This window comes from Cydia pomonella, chromosome 2 (genome assembly GCF_033807575.1).
Source record: "Cydia pomonella isolate Wapato2018A chromosome 2, ilCydPomo1, whole genome shotgun sequence".
Lineage (NCBI taxonomy): Eukaryota > Metazoa > Arthropoda > Insecta > Lepidoptera > Tortricidae > Cydia > Cydia pomonella.
The window spans coordinates 25971758-25989616 of NC_084704.1; the positions used below are offsets into that span (position 1 = coordinate 25971758).

The following is a 17859-nucleotide window of genomic DNA, read 5'->3' on the forward strand; positions in this document are numbered from 1 at the left end:
CTGAAAAAAAATCTTTAGTGTGGGGTATCTATGGATAGGTCATTTTGTTCTAAACTGAATAGTTTGCGCGAGAGACACTTCCAAAGTGGTAAAATGTGTGTCCCCCCCCCCTGTAACTACTAAAATAACAGAATGAAAAATCTAAAAAAAATATATGATATACATTACCATGCAAACTTCTTTTTTTAAATGTTTGTTACTTCATAACTTCGTCATTTCTGAACCAATTTTTAAAATATTTTTTTTGATTGAATCTATACACACAGACACACAGATACAGATTGGTCCCGTTTTTGTCCAAACTCAGTTCTGATGATGGGATCCATGAGGAATCGAGGGAACTCTTCAAATGTGAAGAGCATACATATAGCGATTTTTGTATTTTCATCAACAAATCAAGCATTTACATTTAAAAAGTGACAATTGATGAAGTGGAATTGCTTATGATCATCAGAATGGAACTCTTCAACGACGCATAGTTCCGTTTGGCGATTTGTCCTCTTCGCTGTGTTTGTGAAGCAAATTAGATTTTTAAGACAATTTTTTGTATAGTTCGGTTTCTGACGATGGGGTCCATGAGGAATCGTGGGAACTCCTCAAATGGTAAAGGCATATATATGGTGATCTTAGTATTTTCATCATCAAATCAAGCATTCACATTTGTAGAAGTGACATTTGATGAAGCGGAATTGCTGATGATGAACAGAATGTAACTCTTCAACGCCGCATAGTTCACGTTTCGCAATTTGTTCTCTTTGCATGTTTGTGAAGCAGTTTGGTTTTCAAGGCAAATTTTAGTCAAGCTTGAGTTCTGATGATGGATTCCATGAGGAATTGAGGGTACTTCTCAACGCTTTTAAGCAAACTTATGGTCATTTTTATTGTTATTTCATGCATGGTGTGAAATAATTTATTTTAAATATAGTCGAATACCCTATTGCGGGCATTTTAAGCTTTTGACATGTCTCTGATTTTACCAGTCAACCAGCAAATCTGAAATGTGTCAAGGTGGGTGCAGTGACAAACCTCCTTTTACCTCCTTTTCTACATAATTAGTCGTAGGACGCTGTCTTTTTAACTTCATTGTATGAAATCCAAAATCAACAATAATCTTTCTTTCACCGGTCTCCCTCATTGAAGTCTGTTTTTTTGCTTAAATTTTTGTTTCAAAAATGTCCGCCGTACAGCGGATTCAGTGGTTAAAAATTCTCAGCCGAAACAGGTAGGTATTCTTTGACTTGGATCTTTTTGCAGGATCGCAACTAAGTACATACCTTATCATATGCCTTTCTATCTGGTCCTCGACAAGTATAATTTGTAGTCGTTTTTAAGGGTTAAAAAATAGAACAAAAATTTTCCACACTTTTTATTTACTTAGTGTCTATCTATTGGGCACTTTTATACTTTATCGTGGTCGTCCGTATACTTTATCGTCGTATAAGTATTGTACTCTTGTACATTTAGGTCCCCTGTTTCATCATGACGATAAATCATTTCGTTGCCGCAGACGACCACGGCAAAGTATAAAGGCGCCAATTTCAGAACATAGTTTTTACAAAATATATATTACAAATGTGGGAAGAAGCTATTTAATTATGACACAGTAAAATTGTAATAGAGTCTGTGCGGAAAGAGAAGAGTCGTGGAATGTAAGCGAGCCCATACATTATACGACTCTTCTCTTTCCGCACAGACTCAGCTAACGTAATTGGATATACACAATTATTCGTATTAATTAATGATATTAAGAGGAATAATAATTGTGTAATAAAATTCAACTTAACATGTTTCGATTGTTTGTACCCCACACTATCGTCTTCCAAGCGTCCGCGTCTAGTCAACTTTAAGACTGCTGTTCGATGTAACGTTGGCGCAACTGCGCAGCACGACACCATTTTCCATAGCACTGACTAGACGTCGACGCTGAAAAGATCGCTAGAGTTAAGAACGAGCTAAGTTTTAGTTCGCAGCGATTTTGATAGCCCAGACAGTGCAAGTGTTATTGTACGTCATAATTACATAAAAGTTTAATTTCAAAATCGATAGGGTCTCTCTTATCTGGATGAATCTGTGCGGGTTCTATAGTTGTATTGTTCTCTTAACTAAAATTCCAAAACTTGAAGTTCCTCTCGAGAACCTCTCATTGTAGTTGCCGTCTTTTACAAATTAATCTTAAGGTGTGGTGGCCGAGTCCGACCTTTTTTGCTACCGTGAAAACGTAAATCAATGTCTATACTTTAGCTTCTGTAATACCGCAAGTACTGTAAACGACATATCATTTTATTCAAATTTCTCAGAATTCGATTAGGCATCCTATAATAATAAATCTTACATTGAGTATTGTATGTAACCTAAAATAAATATGTCTAGTACCTACCTACAATAGTACGTTACATTTATTGTATATAAAGTAGTAGTGTGATAGGTATATGATAATAGTACCTAGGTTACCTTAGGGTACCTTTTAATAAAAATAAGAAATGCTCAGGTGTACGAATAGTCATATAATGCGATTATGTTTAGGTAAATGAGAAATCGAAGATTGTAATGTACAAAATTAATAAAAAACTATACTTGAACCAATTTACCAAAATGTTGTCTCTTGTCTTTCCAAGCCGGTGCCCATTTGTGACGGGGATATTGTGGAAATGTAAAATGAACACACTGATAAACTATATTATAATACACTGCCGATTAAAAGTAGTATGAGTACAAACAGAATGTTCGCGTGAACGTTACTATATAAGCACTGTGTATACTACTAACACGGGATCCTGCAGAAAACCGTACTCGCAACAAACTGGACGTTAGTGGGAAAGAGCATTATTAAGGATGCGGCAACGTGCCCACGGCAGATAACCTTCATGATGCTACTTTCTTCAAATTCTAAGGTCATAGCGGCTTGTTATGGTTGCGTTTTTATCACTATTAGATAGGTAAGCTAATTCGAGCAAGTGCACACTTCTCGAAACGTAACGGATTTCTAATCCTAGGCGGCATAAGCGGTAAAAACGACGGCCATCACATTCCATCCGTCTCAAAGAAAAGCCCTGCCGCAGCGTCATTAGTGGGCGGGCTTCCTCAGTGTCTTACCAGCATTCACAAAGAACACTGAACTAGCTTAACATCTAATATCCGTAAATTTGTTCTCCCGCCACGCACGTCCTCCCGCCGCGGCCGTCCGGCAGGCACAGCTGGTCTGCCTCGCAGTTGCCGTTGCGTAGCGCACACACGTTGGTGGCGCCGGGACATTCATTGGGGGCCACTGCAACGCCATACAGCTTGTTGGCCGCTGTGGCGATTGATAGCTGACCCTTCTTCTGCGTCACTGTGTCGATGTTTTCGATTTTAAGCCTGTAAATAGTTTTTGGTATTTGTTAAGTGGATTATTTCTACTTTTGTTGAACTTTTTTTTACGACATATCTTTTAAATCACCTATCCTACCTGTCTGTAAAATAGCTGTTCGTCTGACCTCGTATGTACCATAGATAATCAAGAGGAGTCTAGTTGAGATTTGACTAATGTGCAAGTTCGTTTGAAAATATATATACTTAGTCAGGTCATAAATTTTGCAAAAAGGTTTCGACTGATAAAAAAGCTATAGGTATACAGTTACTTATTATTCATATATATCGGTCGAAAGCTTATTTAATGCTGAGTTAAAATATAGTTTAACGTAATTTGCTGTCTACGTTTTGCTTAATTCTTTGTAATATTTGGAAAATTGTTATCAAAAACATGCAAAAAATACGCGACCTATTCAAGGTGATTTTGATCCCTATTTATTTATTTTTCTTTTTGTTTACATGGTTGAATTATACATAAAATGAAAGCTGGATCTTTTATCTTTCTTAAAATATATAAGTCATGTGTGTTGGTATTGTCAAAATTGCAACTGTTCGTATTTTCCCAAACCTACTCGTTGGATAGCAGTAAAAAAATTGCGGGTCGCTGAAAATTACCTTAAGTTTGAAGGGTATTAGCTGTATAGACTTGTCGGATAACTAAATACTGGAGATAAAATAACGTTCTAATTAGGTAGTTTCATAGAAATAATAACATTAATAACCTATTTTATTAATGTGACACTGATTTTGACTCCCTTTTGTAGAGTATAATTTTTCACAATCTAGCCGTGTATTCGTGTCTCACGGCAATCCCAAAGTAAACAAGTAGTAAATAAAGACGCGATCTAAATTTTAAACTAATTATATTTCGTTTTGATCAGTATAAAACAAGATTTCAAATCATGGCAAACTTTTTTATTATTTAAAGCTTTTATTACATTTTTCAGTCATTACCTTTGTGACAGAACTTATGACCAAACTAAATACACACGTGTTTAAGTAGTGAGTGACTAATTGAACACATATTTACCTAATCAAAAAGGTTTTAAAAAAGACAATATGAAAAGAGTCGTTCTAACTTTTCATTGCGTAGGTACCAAAATAGTGCAAGCGGTAAAAAATCATCAACTTTTTTAAGTTAAGTTGTTAGGCCGGTAACTGACTAGGCTTTACTTCCCCAAATACCCGAACTTATCCTTTAATATGGAAAAAATAATACAATAGGTACAGATGCAGAACAACCATGTGAGTTAGTTATTGGCATTAGGGAAACAGAAGACTTACGTTTTCCAATCCGTCCAATAGAAAGTTTCCTGATTTATTGCTAGTCCGAAAGGATGCAAGCAGTTCGTGACTATGGTTTCAGTCTCCATGGTGTCTAGGTTGACACATTTGATTAGAAAGAGTCCCGCGTCGGTGTAGCACAAACGGTCTCTCAGCCAATCAATTGCTAGCGAGTTCGGAAGTTTCACGTCTGAGTTGTCAACAAAAACCCCTCGCTGAGAACCGTCCATGTTAGCCCATTCGATTTTAGGGTTTAATCGGTTCCAATCCGTCCAGAAGACTTTGCTGTAATAATACTAATAATATAGAGTTTTGATAATCCAATTTCGTTAGATTATGCATGTCTATTATTAGTTTAGTATTTAATTATGAGTATTCATGGAAAAACAAAATTATCTGTTTATTTAGGCTTACCCTCTTCTTGGATGCACGGCAATGCCTCTGGGATTTCTGATGTCTGAAGAAAACAAAACTTTTCTCACTTTAGTATCAACATTAGCTACCTCAATGGTTAACTTCTTAGAGTCAGTCCAGAAAATATTGCGAGATGCCCAGTCAATGGCCACTCCTTCCGGAGACTTGATTCCTGCGAAGTAAAGAAAAGTGTAAATAGATATTCCCAACCTTCAAAACTAATTTGAATAGAAGGCTTTTAAAAGAACAAAAACGTGAACGATGATAAATTGCTAAATTAAAGCTAATGTTAAAAATTAAAATACAAGTATATGAGTCAATTTTGAAACGCTTAGGGCCCCATTGCTAGACAAAGATACGTAAACAAGTAATTTATACCAATATAAAAAATTAAATTTAAATTTAAATGAGCACTTACTTAAATGTGAACGCAGTTTATGAAGGCATGTATTCTCCCTATAGCTAGCAAGTAATATATGTTTTTATATACTTAAGCAAAGAGATAGGTACGGGCTGAAAAACAGCGCTGTGCACTCACCAGACTCGCGACAAATGCTGAGCCCCGAGCCCGTTGTCGCACTTAGAGTTTAAATGTAAACAATAGTTCTTAAAAGTTGTATACTTATTGCTACTGCGCTGTAATTAATGCTTATAGGGTGGTTGACTGTTAAGTCAAATCAGGTGTTTTTTTTTTACTCTCTTAGAACAGTCGATACGATTCGCTTACGGTTCATCCTTTTTTATCAATCAGTTCTGTGCTAACCATGCACGATGTAATATATATATATATATATATTGTGTAATGTAATACAGTCAACAACCCTATTGGACTTACACCCTATTGTCCCTATTTTGCTTGTTTGCTTATCCGTTGCTGTATGTAAAAAAATTTTCTTTGCGACAATAAATGTTTTTTTTTATAATAGTGCGCTTGCATTTAAGTTATATTTTGTAATCGAGAGTGAACAATTTGTGCATTCTTTTCTGCCTACCAGTTTGTTCGTAATTTACAAGTTTTAGTGTAAAATCTAAAGTATTATGACCATAATATTATCAGCCATTTATGAATAAAAATCTCACCATTTGTCAAAAATAATTCAAATGCTGATCCATCGTAGCTGGCACGCTTTATAGAGTTACTGACCACGTCACCCCAGTAAACTTTGCCTGCCTGGCAGTCTGTGTCTATTCCGACAGCGATCTGGTCGATCGCGCTGTTGATGGGCGTCGCATATTCCCAAGCGGTGGTCTTGAAGGGCACTCGGTATACAAAAACGCCATCACTAGCCACTAGGAAATTGCCAGCTTGTCTAGGGTTCAGTTCGCATCGACTTTCATTGCCGTAAGCTACTTCTGAATAACCTGAGTTACACTCGCAAACGTATTCTTGGTTGCGCTTGAGACATGAAGCATGTACATCGCACATGTAAGGGTCGTTCCGACAGCTCGGTTCCGGCCTGCAATCATAACCATCTCCAATATATCCCTCTCTACATACACAGTGATATGATAAGTCTGCAGCTTGTGTGCATTGCGCGTTTTCGTTGCAATCTTGCATGACATCGCACGTTGTGATTGTGTTTTCATATGGACGTTCTTGGCCGTTGACCCTAGGTATACACTCGTAGATTCCATCGCCTTCATATCCTGCATCACATGCGCAGTAGCCGATCTCAAGAGTCTTATCATAGAGACAAGAAGCGTGTTCGGCGCACACGCCTCCATTACAAAGTTGGCGGTCAGGGATGCACGCTTCGTTTTCGTCCTTGATGTATCCTTCTATGCATTGGCAGAAATACTCGTTGCTAGCGCCGTCAGGCCGGCATTCGGCATGAGATTCACACTCAGAGCTGTTTGTGCAGACAAGTTTTGGCCGACAGATGTATCCATCGCCGTGGTATCTTACGTCGCAAACGCAAGTTGGTCCATTTGCAGTCTGGTAGCAGTGAGCGTTGGGCCCGCAAGCGCACACTTCGCTACGTTGTTCAACACACTCGTAGGAGTTCCCTACAAAGCCCTCGGGACAAACGCAGCGTGATACGTATTGGCCATCAATATCCAACGTAAATTTACATTCTGCATTTGGTGGACAGTTTGAATCCGTTGTGCATGCAACTGAAAAAATAGAATGAATAATAATTTTAATATAGCATTATTAGAATTCCAAAAATAAAAAGCAAGAGCTGGCCCCTGTTTCACCAACCTGACAAGTGCGACATATGTCAAGAATGATGATGAATGAATTTAGCCCATAGGTCAGAAGTTGAGAGGCAAAAACCGGTCAACTGGGAGCGCGATGCATATGTCTCGCTCTAATGATGTACAGCAAGCGCATAGTTATTACTAGAGCGAGACACATGTAGTAAGAATGCATCCCGCTCTTATTGCTGTACTATGCGCTAATATGAATGAAACGAAATATTAAACGTTTACATTGAGCTTAGCCCGACATGCTCTAGACCGGTTTTTTTTAAATTGAGTAGCTATATTAGAGCGGTTTCTTGTAATAAAACAAAATTCATGTCCTTCTTACTCTCTGGGTTAGATTACCGTGAGGCTAATGACGATAAACGAGGCTGATACAACGTTTCTTTTACATAAACTATTATGTTTTTCCCTTGGACTATACTAGCCTAGCCTAGCTTACCAAGAGATTTCTATACTTAACAACAAAAAAAGTTGATTCACCCAGATAGCAACTCATAGAAAATGTTTACCAATGTCATATAGGTAGTTAAAAAAAAAATAGATAACTACTAAAATAAACAAGGTCTTACTTGAAGTATCGTTATTTTTTTGCAATAGATGTGGATCGGCATATCCGTCTAAGCGACACAATTCGTTATTTTTCTCGTCTAAAAAGCTGGAGTACCCCTCGGGACATGTGCAGCCCAGGCCGAAGAAGCCGCAGTTCGGCAAAACGAATTGTTGCACATTTTCGGATTCGTTGCTACCCGTTTCCTGGTTATTGCCATATTCGTTGTTGCCCGTTTCTTGGTTATTGCCATATTCGTTGTTGCCTGTTTCTTGGTTATTGCCATATTCGTTGTTGCCCGTTTCTTGGTTATTGCCATATTCGTTGTTGCCCGTTTCTTGGTTGTTGCCCGTTTCCTGGTTATTGCCATATTCGTTGTTGCCCGTTCCTTGGTTATTGTTATATTCATTGTTGCTGGTTTCTTGATTATTGTTATATTCGTTGCTGTCCGTGTCTTGGTTATTGTTATGGTTATATCCATGGGTTAAATATTCGTTATCGGGGTAGTTGGTGCTTGGTTGAGGAGTTGTAGTGATCTGTGGTATGGTTCCGGGATGTGTTTGAGTATCCACGGAACAATAATAGCCATCACCAACATAACCGTGTTTACACTGGCAGATATGGCTGTTGCTCACTTGTGAAAAAATGCAGGATGCGTAAGGGGAGCAGTTGTGTAGAACGTCGCAAGTGTAAGCGCTGATCAACCAACACCGTTGTCCGTCTCCAGTATATCCAGGATTACACAAGCACGTGGATTCTCCTCCATAGCCTTCTATGCACGAAGCAAATTGGTTGCAAGACTGCTCTCTGCATTGCGATATGCGGCTGCAAGTCACTCCGTTCCCTTCAAAGCCATCGCGACAACGGCACTGGAATCCTCCATCGTGATTATAACAGTCAGCGTTTGTGTCACAGTTGTGCGTGCTTGCAGCACATTCGTCTATATCTATACATACCAAAGCATCATCTTGTATTACGTTTGAGAAGCCAGATTGGCATATACACGCAAATGAGCTCCCTTGTACTACACAAGAGCTGTGAGGCCCGCAGGTGCTCCTACCAAAAATGCAAGGATCCTCTTGGCCTAATGGAACGATTTTATTGCTCATTCCGTATCGTACAATGTTATTTTTAGGTTCGTATCCTAAATAATTCTTAGAAACTTTCAAAGTCGATGACACCGTACCTTCTGGTGGTGCATTGTGGCAGGTGTTGTATTTGATTGTTTGCTGTATTCTTTGCTCATAACTCACTCCTGTTAATTTGTCAACAATGGTTCGGGTGGACTCCGATCGTATTAGTCCGGCTTCTATCACCGTGTACTGTTCCTCGTATTCTGTGACTTGCAGTTTAGCTCCGACACCTACGTTCGGCAGAGATCCTCTAATGTCACAATCTAGGGTAATTTGATCAAAAACGTCGTGACCTATAAATTCTTGAGTGATTGTTACGCGATTGTTTGTAGCCGGGAAGAATATATCTACTGTGTGGTTGAATACACCTCCCGTAAGTTGGTAACCGTTGCTGGCGTCTCCCAGAGGCTTGGCAAACAGCCATCCTATGACTCCGCCAAGGACGTGGACCAATTGGAGGTTGTTTCCGAGTGCGGCCGGGGTTTGTGATAGAGCGGTATAGGACCTGCCATCTGCCACCACCACGTACGCTTGAATATCCACGTCATTTAATGACACATCGTTGACAACGCCATTCAGTTTGCCGTGTACTCGTAGTGGGACATCTTCCTTAACACAAGATTTACCATTTCCATAGTATCCTTCATTGCATTGGCAGCAAATACCAGCTTGGTAGTCAACGCATCTTGCTTTGATGTGGCATACACTCGGCCCACTTTGGGCACACGTTCTAGATTCTTCTTCGGATTCCTCTTCACTCTGATTGTACAAATCTGGTACTACGATGTTTCCATCTTGCATCACGTTTCCTACGCGATATACGTACTTCCCAGGTTCTTGTGTGTTTGACCAACTGAAATAAGATAATGAATGTTACTAGGTCTTATAAATAAGGGTTATTTGAAGCGATCATGGCCTCTTGGCGCATGTACTTAAGTAATGTTTGAGTGGCATCTCATCGAGCAGGTGAGCAACACATCCGTGATTTGAAAGTTAAGTTAGTTTGCCAAGTTGTTGTTTGTAACAGCAGGGCTTTGGGGATACTTGGATGTTTCTTATACTCAAGTTGCAAGCAATCAAGACAATAAATCAAGAACCAGAAGAGCCAGATGTCAAATTGGAATGTACAAAAGATAAGAAGTATATTATAGATTAATACTTACGAAATTATATTCCTTATCTGATGGCTGCCAGAGCCCCTAAGTAGCAGCATCTGTCCGTCTTCAGAGACGAAGCCTGCCTGAGCCTTTGCGTCTGGCAAGCTGTCCGGCGAAGTCTCTCTTTGAATCCACTGGATGTCACCGTCGGGATACAACAGCTCCACAAAGCTCTCGTTGCCGTTGCTAATAATGGCAGCTTGATAAGTGTTCTTTTGGTTGCCTTGCGCATCAGTATAAGATACGTCTGCCCATGTGACAATAAATACAGAAGTGGGTTGGAAGTCATAATATTCGTGGAAATTATTTTGGACACTCTCTGCAGCTTTTGCGAGAACACGATTTTCGTTACTTTCTCTGTAATAGACCGCCCCTGATGTGGAAGTGTCCACGTTCGAATAAAACGCTGCTATTGATGGATATGGGAGCGGGAACTCAGCATTCATAAACGATGATATGTCTGCTCTGAAGGAAAGTATCCCGTGGTTGTTAACCTGAGGACAACGGTAATAAAAATAAAATGCCTAAATAAGAATATTTACATATTTTTTACTTTAAGGTCCATGCCAAGTTTCGGCTTGACCCCATGGCCAAGCCGAATCTCACCAAATCTCACGTTCTCAAAAATATCATCAAAAACCCCTCACGTGATTAATGGACGTCCCCTAACATCACCCGTGTGTTTAACATTACATTTCATTGATGGAATTTTCAAAGGCAACTATTATACCTACTACCTATTTGCAAAGAGAATTTGAAATAGAGGTGTATTGTCAAAGAAAATTTTGTATCCACAGTACATATTTTATTTCAAATTCTCTTTGTTCTTTCCTACAGTAATTCTATGCTTTATATGTCCTATTTGAAAAAGTGCCTTATTCCCAAAGTATTTTGATTATTTTTGTGTTGTCTGGTATCTTAGATTACTTAATTATAACTAGCCTGGCTGGTGTGTAAGTACACATATGTAGCAGCAATTTCTTCAGACGTGTTCAGTTCATGGGGATATATATTTTTATGCAAAGCATTTTTTAAATAACTTGCAAAATAACATGTAGGTATTTCATGTTAAGTAAACAAAGAAAATGACTAAAAAATTGTTTAGGTTTTCGAGATTAAATAAAAAAGAGCAGTGACCGGCGGTCCGATAGCCACGCATTTCCGTCCGCTGCCCGCTTGTCCCCGAATGTATCTCTTATCGTGTTGCAAAAAAATACTGCACTGGAGTAGAATTTGGATTACTTTTTGTACCTACCGCATTTGTAGTTAGGTACCCTTGCCATTGATGGATTGCATTTGCCAGCGTTTCAGACAGGTAAGAATACACATCACCGTCATCGAAAATGGTCGTAAATTCGATGAACGGATTCATTCATAAAGTGGCCTTGTAATTTTGCGGCTGGGTGTACGGGTGGGTGTGTAAGTGTTCGTAGAATTCGTAGATTCGTTTTTAGTTGTCTTTTCGTTACCTACTTTGAGCATGATCATCTTTTATCGTTACAAAAGTACAAAATATTGATTTAGACTAGACGACTCTGAACCCCACCCAGCTAAGCTAACCTAACGATTACCTAAGCAATGAACTAGGTTTTGTATTTGTAGTATAAACATAATTTCGACTTAAGGTGCAGAGGACGGAGTTGTTGAAAAGTTGTTGCGCTTTTTTATATACGGCTGCCAAAAAATTAATTAGCAATCTTGAGGGACTATCGATTCTAATCCTGATTTTTTTACTTCCGCTCGATAGAAAAAATATCACAAAATATATAATATCTTGTGCAAAATTTGTAACAAATTTTGCACAAGAGCTAATAATATTTATGAAAATTGTCTCTAGATTGTTAGAGATTGTTGTATTTTTAGAAAAATCGGCAATATTATGTTCGAGGGAACTAGATTACTTTTTTAAATTTAAACGTACATCTAATTATAATACAAAAAATATGGTATCCTCCCTCCCGGGCACCCACATACATCTCGCTCACGTTTACGCTCAGTGAGAGTGAGAGAAGAACACGAACTTACTGGGCCTTAAGGTACTTTTAATGCGTCAGTGGACTGATGTTGTTTTTAGGGTTCCGTAGCCAAATAGCATAAAACGGAACCCTTATAGTTTCGCCATGTCCGTCTGTCTGTCTGTCCGTCTGTCTGTCTGTCTGTCTGTCTGTCTGTCCGAGGCTTTGCTCCGTGGTCGTTACTGCTAGAAAGCTGAAATTTGGCATGGATATATAAATCAATAAAGCCGACAAAGTCGTACAATAAAATCTAAAAATTTAATTTTTTTTCGGGTACCTCCCCTACACGTAAAGTGGGGGTGAATTTTTTTTTTCGCTTCAACCCCAGAGTGTGGGGTATCTTTAGAAAGGTCTTTCAAAACTAATAGGGGTTTACACGAAAAATTTTTTGATAAAGTGAATATATTCGGAGATAATCGCTCCGAAAGAAAAAAAAATGTGTCCCCCCCCCCTCTAACTTTTGAACCATAGGTCCAAAAAATATGAAAAAAATCGTGCAAGTAGAGCTTAAGAAAGACATTAAATGAAAACTACTTATAGCGGACATGATCAGTTCAGCTGTTTTTGAGTTATCGCAAAAAGTTTTCCCTTCATAGTAAAAAGACTTACTTTAATTAGGTACTGATTATGCAAATTTGCCTATTTGTTTAACTCGGGTGAAAGGTACCGTGTCATCCCTTGGTTAACAATTTACTATACTTTAAGCTCCAGTTTAGCTTATTGTGACGGAAGAGTAACTACGGAACCCTACACTGAGCGTGGCCCGACATGCTCTTGGCCGGTTATTTGTTATTATCGTTGTTATTCATAGAAGCCGGTAGGTACTAGACTTTAAACTACCTATTTACAGTACCTAGTACATACCTAAGGTTGGTATCTAACTTATTGTATTTTCCTAATACCTACAGTAGAAAATCAAATGAATTAACAAGTCAAATTCGCCTAAACTGATAGGTAATCAACTAATACTTTTATTTATTCACGCGGAGGTAATTATTCAGTTCATTTGGAAGCAAATATTTAATTGGATTTTTCTATTGTATTCCATGTTTATGAATATTTACTATAGTGTCATTATGGAAAGTGCTATAACATTGTTTGTCCATTTGGCACGGTATTCTAATTGACTTGAAATGTTTTTACGATGACCCCGCCAGTGATTTAAATAGCCTTAGAAATTATAAGTTTAGGTATATAAGTACGTGATTGGGATCCTGTGTCTCCATGTGATGAGTTATTGGGACTGATTAGCTGTGGATGCGAAAAACTGGCCATGATAAAGAGGATTTATATGGTGTGAAGTACCCATTACTAAGAACAAATGGCACGGAAACGCCCGACTTTTTCCTTAAAAAAATCTTATATATATTCTCATTATTATACGCTCTTCCTCATTTTAGAAATAGTTTAAGGCTAATGTGCCATACCTGTACCATATTTGTGTTTATGTGTTTTGTACAATAAAGAGTATACATAGATACATGTGGAGAATTTTTGTACAATACCGGCATATAAAATATTTCGTTGCAAAGACCGTCATAGTGCAAAAACTCTCCTATTTGAATACGTAGGCACTTCGCTCAGACACAGTCAGAAATGAAGATAGCTTCGCTCCTTCTGCTCTACCGACCTTCTATATCTGAATAGAATAGAGAATTCGCCGTTTGGAACTCTTGCGTTCATACACATACTTCTAGTCCAAGATCCCAGAGCCGCCAGACCTTACTTATTTTCTCATGAATAAAACGTATGGGAAAATATAGTGTTAGTATATAGTCTTGCCTCATAGACGGTCTTCATTGACCTTAGTTATCCCTACATATCGACTTAATTTTTACCTACACTATTAGATTGTTCTATATGATTGCTACAAACATTGCATATAGAGTCAGACCAGGATAAGTTGGCAGCGATTTTGATTGTCCAGACAGTGCAATTTTTATTATAAACAGGTATGAAATTATGATGTTTACTTAACACTTGCACAGGCTGGGATATCAAAATTGCTGCCAACTTAGCTTGGTATGATTCTACGAGTAAATATAAACGTAGAATATTTTATATTGTTAGTAAAGTTAGAAGAAATATAATATGTAGGGTTGCATTGTTGCATAAGAAAATTCGTTAACCAACGAAAGAGGATATGACTGTTGACAGAAGATAGCTCAGGGTGATCTATCTGGAGTGGCCCAGTTGTATAGGAGCTATCTGTTTGTTCACTCTACAACTATATTTCAGTCAAAACAGTTTAATAACAAAAAAACTGTGTGTTACTCATAAAATGAGATTCTTCAACAAGAGTCACACGCGTTGGCGTACGGACGCAGACTTGCTGTACCTATCCTACCTTGCTCCTCGTTATGGAGCGAGATATGTTGAGCAATTTTCAATGAGGTTTTAACATATTAAAACTGATCAAGGTTTATAGGGTGGCGATTACGCGACAATGGTAAGATTATAATTAGTAGGTATGAGTCTAACAAATACCGCTTGTCATTTAGCGCGGCATTGCCGCCACTGCCGCCAGGGTGGGAGTCAGAATGGGGTATTGTGTATTCTTAAATATTTTGATAGCTTTTACATGTGTAATAACGTTTGTAATCCTTGAATCAGAGATAGGCTAAGTAAGCAGAGTATAGCCATGGTGTATTTTGTTAGCCGCTTTATAGTTGCTAAATTTATGAAAATAAAAATTTTAAGGGGGCTACGGAGTATAAATTTTTTACCGGCCATTTGTCCTCGGCACTCATTTACGTGTGACGTGTGATTCATCATTCGAATATTTTATAATAGTTTTTGGAAATAATCGCTCAGAAAATCCAACAATTGTGTAAAGGGGCGTTAAATCTACGTAGCTATATACTTAATGATAGAAAATTTCCTCGTAGGTGACTATTAGAGAAGACAAATATAAAAAAAATACATTAACTCGGTAAAAATGGAAATAGAATTTCTCCCTATTGAGTACAGTCAACATCCAATATAGTGACTACGAAAGTGGCTAAATTGCAAACCATCTTTGTTATCGTAACGTAGTAATAAATATATATGTATATATGTGTTGTTAATGTGTGATATATTTTGTTTTTGTGGCAGTCACTATATATTTAATGCTGACTACAAATGTACATATGCCTCCGTATATACTCGATTCCGTTAATTTCGGCTTTTGACGTGTACATTGGACATTTACATTCGTACAATATAATTGGCAGAAACTCCCAGAGGGCAGGAAAAGAATATTAATGACGAAATTACTCGTTTTAACAAAAAAAGGGGCCAAGATAGAACATTCGATTATGAGTCCTGTCATTATTGACCAATTGTTATCTAACGGTTATAAGGTAAAGTGACCTAGCATTTAAATCGGTTGACGGTACCATATAAATGACAGGTGATATCGAAATTAGCGTCTCGAATACAGACCACGGGAAGGTCTAAATGTGGTCGATGGAAATTAAGACAAAAAAACTTACGAAAACTGAATCGTACGTCTCTCCGTAAAACACAACGGGTACTCTCAGGCGCACTTCCGGGCTCTCGACCACCGCGCCTCTCTGCAGCTGCAGATCTAGCCCCGACCCGTAGGGGTAGAGCTGGTCCCGCGTGATGGCGCGCGCGCACGCGGCCAGCAGCACCACTCCCAACACACACGTCCGCATTTCGCTGCGCTGTATGCGTTACTAATAGGGAATGACCCATTAAAGTTCCGAACAAAGTGAGGAGCGGGTAGCGATTTTTGGTTCATTAAGGAGCTTGTACAGTACGCGATTTTCAGCGTTCCTCATCGCTGAACCTAAAACGCCGCGCTAAAAAGATGCAAACATTGCAAACTTAAACTTCACTTGCAAATTTAAACTCGCTGCACAGGTGTAGCGTGTTTACAGTCAGCTAAAAAGTGCGGCATGTAACTAGTAGGTATAGAAGATTCTTACGCTTTAGCAACATTTACGACTTTTAGTTTAGATTAACAGGGTGTTTTTTTATTAGGGCTTATTTTAACTAACTTAATGGCAGATAAAACAAGTAAGCCCTATAATAGGCAATTAAAGGCATAATAATAATAAAATATATAGTTTACATTTCAAGCATTTCATTTTAAACGGTTAAATAAACCGAAATAGTAATACTTTTCATTATTTTCATTGATACACTGGTTCAGTTTTGGAGGAGGGAATCGTTGTAACGGAGCTTTGAATCCAAAGTTTAGGTATACGCCTTTTAAATCGCTTCCGCTTCGCTACTTTAGCAAGCTTTCGTAGGACATCGCAGCAGGCAATAAAAGCCAACTAAAATAAACAGATGAATGTGGAAAGCGTACGCGCAGGAAAGTTGCTGCAACGCTCTGGAATGTAAACTCCGGCTGTCTTATGGGTTTTAACTACTTATCCTGAATAGCTTTATTTTTTATTAAACATTTAGCAGGGTTATAATTTATACACTCGGTTTTCAAGTGGTCGTTAGTGATAGTGGAATGGGTTAACATTTTAATTAACTACCTATTACTTTTTTAATCCTTTTTTGCCTTATTTTCTTTAGATGCACAATGCAAACAACGCAAGTAGTCCTTATTAACTAGTTTTTGTTAATCTTGTGTAGATTTCGTTTTCTTTATCAACTTTATACCTCGATTAAAAAGGTAACATTTGTACATTTTGAATATGTTTATAAATAGGTTCTTGAAAACAGTTTACAAAAAGGTGGTGCAAATTACAATAGGAAGGGAACCCTTAGGATATAAAGTGGATCGCACATGTATTGCTGTTGTGTGTAAATAACTGAGTCACAATTAACAAACAATACAAACATTATTAGCAGCTTTATAACAAAAATGTGTCCTAATAGGTTAGCTGGAACATCTACGCGAACGACTTGTTATCTCCCACTCTCCTATGCGTGCACAAGGTCCTAACCACCTACATTTTTATACTAAATGAGTACCTTCTTTATATGACCAAGGTACGAGGAGAGCTACGCTTATTTGTCTGTCCCCATTAATGACAACGTCGTGGCTCTTGTCTGTCCATTCATTCCTTATCGCTGCCGGCAGATCATTAGAAAGCAACTTATTCTTAGTTTAATATATATAATTTACACCTTTTGCTATGTTCTATATATATTTTAAAACTACTATCACTATTACTAGGTATCATTTGTAGGTGTATGATGTTACTTGTATATGTCGGCGGCCGATGCCTTGCGGCCATGTTGTGACAAGGGGGAGGGGGGAGTCACAAACTTTGTGACGTCACTTTAACTTCATCAGTATTGAAAAAATAATAATTTATTCGCTATACAGTTAAATAACGAGTTTTTGGAAAGATAATCGACTTATGCGATTAATTTTCTTTCCTAATCGGTTTTGTGTTATAATTACTAATATTTCTGTTGTCGAAAATATTTTGATAAAATATTAATAGTACATAATTCGATTCACCGATCTTGTTAAAAAAAATTGACAAAATGTGACAACACACCAGGGGGAGGGGTTTGCCAAATGTGACCAAGTGTGACAAGGAGGGGGGGAGGTGTCAAAAAACCAAGAAATTCGTGTGATGTAATTAATGGATGACCCCATAGTGTAGGGAATAAGGTTGAGTTTCTTTTGTTTTAAAATGAAATGGAACAAAAGAAATGCAACTCTGTTCCAATTGTAAAAAAGTGTACATTGCACTAAACAAATTAGTCCTAAACTAGGTCCGTGGTTCTTAGCAGGATAAATTTTTTTTCTAATAACGATCGAATATTTTTTT

At 38.0% G+C, this 17859-nt stretch overlaps 1 protein-coding gene across 1 annotated transcript; it reads right to left on the bottom strand.

The window, feature by feature from the left end:
• Nucleotides 1-1351: 1351 nt before the first annotated feature.
• Nucleotides 1352-17557, bottom strand: LOC133534745 (nidogen). The gene is made up of 7 exons (XM_061874003.1): nucleotides 15583-17557; nucleotides 10098-10585; nucleotides 7824-9787; nucleotides 6127-7161; nucleotides 5047-5218; nucleotides 4633-4917; nucleotides 1352-3354 (listed from the first exon to the last, which is right to left on the bottom strand). Exons 1-7 carry the CDS (start codon nucleotides 15766-15768, stop codon nucleotides 3129-3131), a joined length of 4356 nt encoding a protein of 1451 aa, XP_061729987.1. The 5' UTR covers nucleotides 15769-17557; the 3' UTR covers nucleotides 1352-3128.
• Nucleotides 17558-17859: the final 302 nt, after the last annotated feature.

Coding starts and splice junctions, on each gene's coding strand:
- LOC133534745 (XM_061874003.1), bottom strand. CDS start 15,768: ATGCGGACGTGTGTGTTGGGAGTGGTGCTGCTGGCCGCGTGCGCGCGC. Junction 10,586..15,582: donor AGACGTACGATTCAGTTTTC/GTAAGTTTTTTT, acceptor CGTTGTCCTCAG/GTTAACAACCACGGGATACT. Junction 5,219..6,126: donor TGAATTATTTTTGACAAATG/GTGAGATTTTTA, acceptor TTTACTTCGCAG/GAATCAAGTCTCCGGAAGGA.